Source organism: Mesoplodon bidens, assembly GCF_964165515.1.
Source record: "Mesoplodon bidens genome assembly, chromosome: 3".
Classification (NCBI taxonomy): domain Eukaryota; kingdom Metazoa; phylum Chordata; class Mammalia; order Artiodactyla; family Ziphiidae; genus Mesoplodon; species Mesoplodon bidens.
The window spans coordinates 61583125-61595147 of NC_138178.1; the positions used below are offsets into that span (position 1 = coordinate 61583125).

The 12023-nt window shown below is 41.0% G+C and overlaps 2 protein-coding genes across 2 annotated transcripts in view; both read left to right on the forward strand.

The window, feature by feature from the left end:
* The window catches only part of BBS4 (Bardet-Biedl syndrome 4), a 426848-nt gene that overhangs the window by 228558 nt on the left and 186267 nt on the right, over positions 1-12023 (forward strand). The window lies entirely within an intron of this gene.
* Positions 8361-12023, forward strand: part of ARIH1 (ariadne RBR E3 ubiquitin protein ligase 1) — a 121776-nt gene continuing 118113 nt past the window's right edge. Inside the window, exon 1 of the mRNA XM_081228016.1 lies at positions 8361-9027. Within this exon, the coding sequence (XP_081084142.1) occupies positions 8659-9027 (369 nt within the window). The 5' untranslated portion in view covers positions 8361-8658. The remainder of the gene's footprint in view (positions 9028-12023) is intronic.

Genomic DNA, 12023 nt, shown 5'->3' on the forward strand with positions numbered 1-12023 from the left:
GTGAATTCTATCAAACATTTAGAGAAGAGCTAACACCCATCCTTCTCAAACTCTTCCAAAAAATTGCAGAGGAAGGAACACTCCCAAACTCATTCTGTGAGGCCATCATCACCCTGATACCAAAACCAGACAAAGATACCACAAAAAAAGAAAATTACAGACTATATCACTGATGAATATAGATGTAAAAATCCTCAACAAAATACTAGTAAACAGAATCCAACAACACATTAAAAGGACCATACACCATGATCAAGTGGGATTTGTCCCAGGGATGCAAGGATTCTTCAATATATGCAAATCAATCAATGTGATACACCATATTAACAAATTGAAGAATAAAAACCATATGATCATCTCAATAGATGCAGAAAGAGCTTTTGACAAAATTCAACACCCATTTATGATAAAAACTCTCCAGAAAGTGGGCATAGAGGGAACCTACCTCAACATAATGAAGGCCATATACGACAAACCCACAGCCAACATTGTTCTCAGTGGTGAAAAACTGAAAGCATTTTCTCTAAGATCAGGAACAAGACAAGGATGTCCACTCTTGCCACTATTATTTTTTATTTATTTATTTATTTTTTACACTTTTTTTTTTACATCTTTATTGGAGTATAATTGCTTAACAATGGTGTGTTAGTTTCTGCTTTATAACAAAGTGAATCAGTTATACATATACATATGTTCCCATACCTCTTCCCTCTTGCATCTCCCTCCCTCCCACCCTCCCTATCCCACCCCTCTAGGTGGTCACAAAGAACCAAGCTGATCTCCCTGTGCTATGCGGCTGCTTCCCACTAGCTATCTATTTTACGTTTGGTAGTGTATATATGTCCATGCCACCCTCTCACTTTGTCACCCTTCCCCCTCCCCATTTCCTCAAGTCCATTCTCTAGTAGGTCTGTGTCTTTATTCCTGTCTTACCCCTAGGTTTTCATGACATTTTTTTTCTTAAATTCCATATATATATGTTAGCATATGGTATTTGTCTTTTTCTTTCTGACTTACTTCACTCTGTATGACAGACTCTAGGTCCATCCACTTGCCACTATTATTCAACATAGTTTTGGAAGTCCTAGCCATGGTAATCAGAGAAGAAAAGGAAATAAAGGGAATACTAATTGGAAAAGAAGAAGTAAAACTGTCACTGTTTGCAGATGACATGATACTATACATAGAGAATGCTAAAGATGCCACCAGAAAACTACTAGAGCTAATCAATGAATCTGGTAAAGTTGTAGGATACAAAATTAATGCACAGAAATCTCTTGCATTCCTATACACTAATAATGAAAGATCAGAAAGAAAAATTAAGGGAACAATCCCATTGCAACAAAAAGAATAAAATATCTAGGAATAAACCTACCTAAGGAGGTAAAAGACCTGTACTCAGAAAACTATAAGACACTGATGAAAGAAATCAAAGGTGACACAAATAGATGGAGAGATATACCGTGTTCTTGGATTGGAAGAATCAATATTGTGAAAATGACTATACTACCCAAAGCAATCTTCAGATTCAATGCAATCCCTATCAAATTACCAATGGCATATTTTACAGAACTAGAACAAATCTTAAAATTTATATGGAGACACAAAAGACTCCGAATAGCCAAAGCAGTATTGAGGGAAAAAAATGGAGCTGGAGCAATCAGACTCCCTGATTTCAGACTATACTACAAAGCTACAGTAATCAAGACAATACGGTACTGGCACAAAAACAGAAATATAGATCAATGGAACAGGATAGGAAGCCCAGAGATAAACCCACACACCTATGGTTGACTAATCTGTGACAAAGGAGGCAAGGATATACAATGGAGAAAAGACAGTCTCTTCAATAAGTGGTGCTGGGAAAACTGGACAGCTACATGTAAAAGAATGAAATTAGAACACTCCCTAACACCATGCACAAAAATAAACTCAAAATGGATTAGAGACCTAAATGTAAGACCTGACATTATAAAACTCTTAAAGGAAAACGCAGGAAGAACACTCTTTGACATAAATCACAGCAAGATCTCTTTTGATCTACCTGCCAGAGTAATGGAAATAAAAACAAAAATAAACAAATGGGACCTACTGAAACTTAAAAGCTTTTGCAAAGCAAAGGAAACTACAAACAAGACGAAAAGACAACCCTCAGAATGGGAGAAAATATTTGCAAACGAATAAACGGACAAAGGATTAATCTCCAAAATATATAAACAGCTCATGCAGCTCAATATTAAAAAAAACAAACAACCCAATCCAAAAACGGGCAGGAGACCTAAATAGACATTTCTCCAAAGAAGACATACAGATGGCCAAGAAGCACATGAAAAGCTGCTCAACATCACTAATTATTAGAGAAATGCAAATCAAAACTACAATGAGGTATCTATCACCTCACACCAGTTAGAATGGGCATCATCAGAAAATCTACAAACAACAAATGCTGGAGAGGGTGTGGAGAAAAGGGACCCCTCTTGCACTGTTGGTGGGAATGTAAATTGATACAGCCACTATGGAGAACAGTATGGAGGTTCCTTAAAAACTAAAAATAGAATTACCATATGACCCAGCAATCCCACTACTGGGCATATACCCAGAGAAAACCATAATTCAAAAAGACACATGCACCCTAATGTTTATTGCAGCACTATTTACAATAGCCAGGTCATGGAAGCAACCTAAATGTCCATCGACAGACAAATGGATAAAGAAGTTGTGGTACATATATACAATGGAAAATTACTCAGCAATAAAAAGGAATGAAATTGGGTCATTTGTAGACACATGGATGGATTTAGAGACTGTCATACAGAGTGAAGTAAGTCAGAAAGAGAAAAACAAATATCGTATATTAACGCGTATATGTGGAACCTAGAAAAATGGTACAGATGAACCGGTTTGCAGGGCAGAAATTGAGACACAGATGTAGAGAACAAACGTATGGACACCAAGGGGGGAAAACGGCAGGGGGTTGGGGTGATGGTGTGATGAATTGGGAGATTGGGATTGACATATATACACTAATATGTATCAAATAGATAACTAATAAGAACCTGCTGTATAAAAAAATAAATAAAATAAAATTCAAAAATTCAAAAAAAAGAAATAAAGAATCCCAACATCTAGATGCAAACTATTACATTTAGAATGGGTAAACAACAAGGTCCTACTGTATAGTACAGGGAACTATATGGAATCTCCTGGGATAAACCATGATGGAAAAGAATATTAAAAAAATAATGTATATATGTGTAAAATTGAGTCACTTTCCTGCACAGCAGAGATTGGCATAACATTGTAAATCAACTATACTTTAGTTAAAAAAAAAAGAATCCCAACTTCATGAGATCATAAGGAGTAAATTTAAAAAGTGCATGCATCTACTCTAGCATATAATAGACACTCAATAATATATTTGCTCACTTTTTGCCCATTCATTCATTCATTCATTCAAATACATCCACAGGGCAACACAATAGGGATATGGTAAACCAGAGAAGCATTTCTCTTGCAAACTTTGTTATAAAAGTACTTTTTTGGACTTCCCTGGTGGTCCAATGGTTAAGACTCTGCGCTTCCACTGCAGGGGGCACAAGTTCCATCCCTGCTCATGGAAGTGCAGCATGCCTCACGGTGTGGCCAAAAAGAGAAGAAACAAAGAAACAAACAAAAAAACCTTTTTTCTTCAAATGATTAAGTCATTAGGACAAACATATGCTCACTTCTTGGTGGGGTGGGTGATCATTTGCTGTTTTTTTGCTGTAATATAAGCACACTATTAGGCCAAATAAATGTGCCTTGCAATTATGGGGAACACAGATACTATGGTTTTGTACATTTGTCTAATTGTATGAGGGCGTGTATATACTCTACTTCTAGATCCAGCATTATCTTACCACACATTGTAGATAATTACTTGTTTAAAATCTCTGGTTCAATAATAAAGTCTATAATTCTGTATTCTAGAAGAAAGATAAGGTAGAGAGTGTATTTTAGACAGGGGGCTGCAGTCAGGATTATCAGGTTCTATTTTTGGTTACTGTATTACTGTTTCTACCAGACTTCTAATGAGGCATATAACCACAGTTTCTCTAAGCCTTATTATTATTTACCACATAGAACTGGTGTAAGATCTACCTCTCAACAATGGTATAACACTTAATTGTTATTTATAACAAAATATGAAGTACACAGATGTTTTTAAAGAAATGCGAAGTATTCAATTAGCTTATTAGAATCTCTTTGCACATTTGCTAAAATTTAATTTTAAATTAAATTTATATTAAAATTAAAATTTCATTTTCTTACCTCCTACCTGGTAAAACACAGGAACAACTAAAGCATTAAAAAAAAAAACCCAAAAATGTTGCATTAAAAAAACTTTATAAGCAAAATGACAAAAAGCAACTTCCATTTAGGTTTGGAAATGGTGTTTTAATTAAATCACACGAAGTTTTGGTGAGGTGTCCACATCCCAGTTTGTCTGAGATTTCCCAGTTTTAGCACTGGAAATTCCACATCCCAGGAAACCCCCGTTTTGTGCCACCTGGGACAGTTGGTCACCCTAGTGCCCCGCCGTTACTAGAGGTTTTTTCATAGCTTACAGCACTATTATCTGCCATTAGAAAAATTCCAGTGCTATTTTAATTTCTATTTATCTGAAAAGCACTTGCACATTTTTCCTGTTGGAATTTAGTTCATAACTATTTGGTGAGCAAATAAATATTTATGGAGTTTTGCTCCATGAGTAGATATTTAATAAATATGTACTAATAATTTTGACCTTATGAGGACATGGGGAAAATGGGAGTACCTAATTACAAAACAATTATTCTTTTGACACCAAGGAAATATTAACTTTCCTGTTCTTTTTCAAGGAACTTGTCCTGTTGTTGTTTACAGACTATTGTACTTCAACCCAGTAATCACCATAGCTGAGAAGGCAGTAACACAGGTAGTACCTTTAAGATCAAGTCACTTAAAAAAACATTGTATGTGGGTCATCCCTTAGCCAATTTGGGGCCAGAGAGGAGTTGTTATACTGGTTTTCTTTAATAGCACTATAAACTAACCTGATTCTAAGATATTTTAGAAAAATATCAATGGAATGAGTGTTGCTGAAAATTTCATTATGATGGTTTACCATCATAGGAGACCCCAAAATTCAGAAGCACTATGATAATGACCAAAAAAGGAGTCATCAGATTATGGAAAAGATTTCTAAGAAAAAAGCAGGACAATTTTCTTCCCTGGAAAACAGGGATGACATAGTCCATGTACATACATGTATAATCAAAATAAAATCAATTAAAAGGTTATAAATCCAATTGGCTATTGTTCTTTTCCTGAAAGATGTAAGGTGACTTATGACACTTTTTAAAAGTTTTAATTTTGTGAACATATAACTATGTGCCAGGCACTGTGTCAAGTGCTTTAAATATATTGTTCCATTTGCTCCTCACAAATAATCCTATGAGAATAGGAATTATAATCCTCCAAAGTGAAGCTCAGTAATTCGTTCAAAGTTATAGATAACAACTGAAGGGACAGAGGTGAATTCTGCTCTGTTTCTTCCAGAGCCTAAGCTCTTAAATTTTAGCCTATGCTGCTTCTCAACATTGTTGACATAAACACTGGTGAAATTCTATATCTAGCCCTAACTTCTCTTGACCTTCAGTCTTGTATATTAGCCTATGGAACTGCCCTCTCAACATCTCTACCTCGATGTCTAACATGCATATCAAATTTAACATATTTCAGTAAACAGCACCACCATTCACCCAGTTGCTCAAGCCCCCAATTTAAGAGGCATCCTTGATTCCTCCATCAACCCCACAGGCAAGCCATCAGCAAATCTGTTGGCTCTACTTTCAAATTATACATGAAACTGACCACTTCTCATCATCCCCACTGTCACAACCCTGGCCCAAGCCATTATCATTATTCACCTGGACTACTGAGACAGCCTCATAATTGGTCTCTGCTTTCATAGTCCATTCTCCACAAAGCACCCATAGTTATTAAAAAAATAAAACAACCCACAGATCATATGTTTGCATTTTTCTGCTTAAAATCCTTTAATGCTTCCTATTGTAATAATGTGAACTTCTTAAGATGCCCTACAAGGTCCTACTGGCTCTCTGCCTTGATCTGCCCTCTCTGACTTTATCCCCTAACACTCTCTTTTTGCTCAGTATGCTTCAGTCATATTGGTTCTTATGATGTCAAATGTCTCTGTGATGTAAAGTCACTACTTTGAGAGGATTTGGAAGAGCAGGATTGGGGATTTGAAAAAACTGGCAAAGGTTTGAAAGAGTTGCCTAGAGTGGGAGAACAATTCAGAAAAATTTAACAGGATTGCTGGGTGGTGTTGAGGGTTCAGGTGTGGTAGGTGATTGGAATTTAATAACAGAATGCATGTGATTATGAAAATTTCTCCAATAGTGGTCAGCTGCTCCAGTACCAAAGGGCAGGATGTGAATGGTAAGGTTCACTCAAGATAGGGGTAGATGAAAAGAAAGATGGGGCAAAGGAGTTTAGGGTACTGACAAGCCTTGCTGATTTTTTCTGTAGGTATATGATAGTGGGGATGAGAAGGGTTACTAGTGTCCTTAACTTGCCCCAGGTGTGGCAACAACCTAGAATCGCTAAATAGAATCAAAGGACCAAGACCTACCAGCATTGATGTTAAAAGCTTTAATTTGCAAATCCTAAGATTGTTTTAGGAAATCTGATTATTAAAAAATTTACAAAATAGACAAATTAGTAGAGGCTTATGAACATTATAAAGGAATTTTTCACTTTTCAGAATCAGTTTCCAAAAGGAACCTGTAGGTTGAACGGTAAGGTTTATAAGTAAGTTAGGTATTCAGACTTTAAAAATTTTCCAGTCTGGCCAGTCCTTCAAGTTATCCCAAGAGGGAGCTTTCTCATGCCTCTTCTTCCTTCAGAACATTTCTCTGGTTCTCCCGTCCCACTTACAAAGATTTAGGCCTACTGTTAGAATGTCATAAAATACTCTCACTTTCCTGGTCACCAACTTGCTTAATATTTTGCCATTTACCCTGCTTGCACTTTAAGCTCCCCAAAATAAACTACTTTACACCTACTGTGCTACTGCTTTTGTTCTTTTCTCAGGCTAGACCATCTTCCCTACCTTCTCTGTTAAAACTCCTAGCCATCCATCAACACTCAGCTCACACATCACATTTTCAGATAAGAGACAAGCACTATCTCTGCTTTATTTGGTCTCTGTAGATATTTCTATTATTGTCGGTATTGTGTTGTCTTACAATGCATTTTATATACAATGCAGTATATAATACATATTATGCATTATAAAGTGTTTTTTTTTTTTTGCGGTACGCGGGCCTCTCACTGTTGTGGCCTCTCCCGTTGCGGAGCACAGGCTCCGGACGCGTAGGCTCAGCGGCCATGGCTCACCGGCCCAGCCGCTCCGCGGCATGTGGGATCCTCCCGGACCGGGGCACGAATCCGTGTCCCCTGCATCGGCAGGCGGACTCTCAACCACTGCGCCACCAGGGAAGCCCCTATAAAGTATTTTTATGATTGATATTTAAGGTCACCTAAGCGCTAAAATAGAGCAAGTGTTCTGTGGTCTTGGTCAACTCTCTTTCCCTTTGAGTCTCAGGTATAAAATGGGTACTGTGAAGATGAGAAACATATATGTAAACCCCTTACACGGTGCTCATTTAAGGCAAGCCACGACTGTAACATTGTTTAGGGCCTTGAATAGGTGCTTGATAAGCCGAGTTCAGGAAACGCTTCTTTTAAATGACGTCACTATAGGCGACTTAAAAATCACAGCACGTCTGTACAGAATCAAATGAATTACTTAAAACGAGGTTCAGCTGCTACACAGTTTAGAAGATCTGCATAAAACAGAATTCACTGAGTAGCCCAGGCAACAGGAATATTAGCTGAACAGCCGAGGTCTTCCTGAAATTACTCCAGGGCGGGCGGGAAGGGTCTCCCCGGCCCGGTGGGAAGGCAACCTTCCCCCACAGATTGCGCGAGGGGCTGGATCCCCATGGCCTGCGGCAAAAACCACCACCTGGGTGGTCCAGGTGCCCCCCCCAACCGTCCCCCTCTGTGACCAGGAGGCCACAGCCTCCTCCAGTACACCGTCCGCTGGTGTCGGCCCAAAGAGCAACCGCAGCCGGAACCCAGCCGGCAATTCCCGCCGCGCCGCAGCGCGCCACCTTCCCTGGGCCAGCCCGGGCCGTGGGGTCTCCCCGCACTCCACGCAGGGGCGGCGGGGCGGGGCGCAATTACGTCAAGAGCAGTGACGCGACGACGCAGCGCGACGCGGTGACGCACGCCCCTTTGTTGGCTCAGTAGCAGTAGCAGCGGCCGTGGAGGTATCGCTGGGGACAGTTTTCCTTCGGAGGCCAGAGCGGAGCCGCGTCTGACTGAGGCGGGCGGCAAGCGGCCCCCTCGCTCCCTCCCTCCCTCCTCCGCGCCCTCCCCGCCGCCGCCAGCCGCCGCGCCCGGGGAGGAGCCGCGGCCCACGGGGCCGGAGCCAGGCCTGCGTCCGGACATCAGCCGGAGCCGGAGCGAGAGCCGGGGCCTCGGCGTCCCCGCCCTCTCCCCGCCTCAGGGGCCAGCGTCCGCCAGGCCCCCGCGCGTCGCGCCATGGACTCGGACGAGGGCTACAATTACGAGTTCGACGAGGACGAAGAGTGCAGTGAGGAGGACAGCGGCGCCGAGGAGGAGGAGGACGAGGACGACGACGAGCCAGACGATGATAACCTGGATCTGGGCGAGGTGGAGCTGGTGGAGCCCGGGCTGGGCGTCGGCGGGGAGCGGGACGGACTGCTGTGCGGGGAGACGGGCGGCGGCGGCGGCAGCGCTCTGGGGCCCGGCGGTGGTGGCGGTGGTGGCGGCGGCGGCGGCGGGCCGGGGCACGAGCAGGAGGAGGATTACCGCTACGAGGTGCTCACGGCCGAGCAGATTCTGCAACACATGGTGGAATGTATCCGGGAGGTCAACGAGGTCATCCAGGTGAGGGTGGCCCCGGCGCGGGCTGGACCGGGACGGACCCGGGAGCAGATTCGGGTGGTCCGCGCGGCCCCGAGGGGCAGGCCTGGGCCTGGTGCGCAGCCCAGCCCGGTGCTTCCCGGCCCTGTCTCCTCCGCTGTCTCTGCTGGGGATAGAGCAGACATTCGCCGGGTGTGGGGAGGTGCGCTGGGGGCGGTGCTTTCCAGGTCCTGCTATGGCGGAGGCCTCCGGCCGCCTAAGACTTCTCTTACGGGCAATTCCTGCCCGTCCCTGGGCCGGGTGTCCTTCCTCTGGCCCTAGGAGCGCCTACAGGGGCGGGGCGTAGGTGGGGTGGAGGAGAGCTGGAAGAACTGGGCCCTCAAGACGGTTTCCCCGGCCTTCAGTCTCACTTGAGAACTTTTGGAAGGGGTTAGAGTAGGCCTAAGAGCTGCTTGGTGTACGGTTGCCCCAAGTGGGCACCAGTTAATAAAGAAATGGATCTGCTTGGCAGTCTTAAGTGCCTACTTAAAGGTGGGGGAAGGGAACTATTTCTCGGAAGAGGTGCTGATGGGTCTTCTTTTCTGATGGTGAGGCTTCTGCTTGCCTCTTTTTAAGTGTTTGCTGTTCTTTTGGGTCCTGACTACTACTTTTTTCAGTTGTAGCATACTTGAAGCTGTTGGAATAGTTGCTGCAGCTTGCACACCCAGCCTTGCAGCTAAAACCACAGCAAAACGCAGTGTTATTGTGTAATATTGGACAGGACTCTGCTGTGAGTTAGCAAGTGGAGACTTTCTGCTTCTGGACTCCTTTTCTCTGATAATTTGTATTTCGTGGTCAGCAAGTTGGGCTCGGTTTAAGTTGATAACCACATCTCATTTAACCTTCTCGTGGGTCAGATTTTGCGTTTTTGAGCTTTAGGAAATCGAAAGTTTACATTTATTTGGAGAAAACAATTATGAGGGGTCAGGGGTATGACTGAAGAATAGAAATGGAGTCTTGATTCAGTGCAGCTCTTAGAAAACACTAGTTACATGGAATGAAACTACGTGAGCAGCAGGTTACTATTGCCTTCTGATATGTCATTTTTCCCCCCTTAAAATTGGCCAATATTCACTGGCAAATTAGCAGTATGTCACTGCCTACTTGTTGAGTTTAAATGATTAATAGATTTTTACAGTACTGTTTAGTAAGCGACACTTTCTTTTGAAAGTGGAACCATCTATTTAGGCCTATTTGGAGAGAGTGTTTTGAATAATAGTAAATAAAAATCTGAAAATCTAGTGCTATTACTAAAGAGTGGAAATTTCAAATTTTCTATAGACGATGTAGCGTGAGGAGGAAATTGAAGGGTTGTAGAAGAAAGATAAGTTTTACTGCTCTTTCTGATCCTAAAAATATGACAGTTGAGTTCTTAGGTCGCTAAATTGAGAAATTTTCTTTTTTTGAGGAAACAATTTACAGTGAAACCCTGAATTTTCTTTTCATTTATTTATGATATAAAGTATATAGTAAATCTATATAAAATCTGATGTTTTCAAACTTTGTACCTAGCTTATTGGCATTTTAATTAGCTTTAAAAATTCATGGATATTTATTATTTAACTTTGTAACTTATAGTCTGTTTTCATGTAGGTAAATCTCATCCAGCGTTTTCAGCTCTTAGGTGTGTCCTTAATCACTGAGGCCAAACCTTACAAGTTCTTTATGTCGCTTCTGGAACAGAGATGTAGCTAATGCATGTGCCATCATTTTTTCTTTGTTAGTTTAGGGGAAAAGGAATAAAAGCAGATGAACTGAACTAAGGAGACCTACAAAATACTAGGGATTTTTTTAGGTGTCCTACTTTAATCATGTTTTCATGCTGGATTTTTGATACAACTCTTTTTTTTCCTAGTTTACTTCATGTTAAGCATGCTCTTAAGTAGGATTGCTGAAATAAGTATCTTTCCCTTGTTAAAAGTTCATATTTAGAAACATCAGTAAATCAAAGGATAGGATTTATCCCAGACCGTTTTTTCTCCAAATGGTATACACTAGGCAAATGGTACACTAAACTAGGCTTTGGTTATGTTATAAGTTATTTATGTTAATAGATTTAAACTTAAAAAGTTACACAGGTAACACATTACATTGTAAGAAAAAAACTGATGCGGTAAGGAGAAAAAAAAGACAAAAGAATTACTTTGCCTGCCACTGGGAGAGATACATCAGAATTTGAATGTAGTAATTGTTCCAGACCTGCGGATACATTGTACATATATTTTTTTAATAATAACACAGTCAAACTTTGTGTTCTCTTTATGTTTTCAGTAGAAAAAAGCAGGTTACAAAAACAGGAGTGTCAATTTTCTCCTGCCAATAAGTAATTATTTTTCAGGTGCTTACACAATTACATATCTAAACTAATTTATTTAATCAATCTGTTATTATTGGTCTTCCTTTTTATTGTCCAGTTTCCATTTTTTATAAACCTCATTGGGAATATGCTTATAGATATATCTTTGAATGTTTTATTTTCTTAGGATAAATTGAATTGCTGAGTCAAAGAATTTGCTTATTTTCAACCATTTGATACATATTACCACATTGCTTCAGAAAGGTTATCATTTTTTAAATTTGCTTTTTTATTTTTATTTTTTTAATTTTTTATTTTATTTTATTTTTTGCATTACGTGGGCCTCTCACTGTTGTGGCCTCTCCCGTTGCGGAGCACAGGCTCCGGACGCGCAGGCTCAGCGGCCATGGCTCACGGGCCCAGCTGCTCCGCGGCATGTGGGATCCTCCCGGACCGGGGCACGAACCCGTGTCCCCCGCATCGGCAGGCGGACTCGCAACCATTGCGCCACCACTGAAGCCCTGCTTTTTTATTTTTAAACTGATGAGATTGAACTTTTAATGTGTTTATTGGGCACTGGTATTTCTTTCATAAATTGCCCTTTGCTTTTGCTCACTTTACCCCCTTTTGGGATGTTTATCTTTTATTGATTTATAAGGCCTGTTTATATTCATAGAGCCTTTAA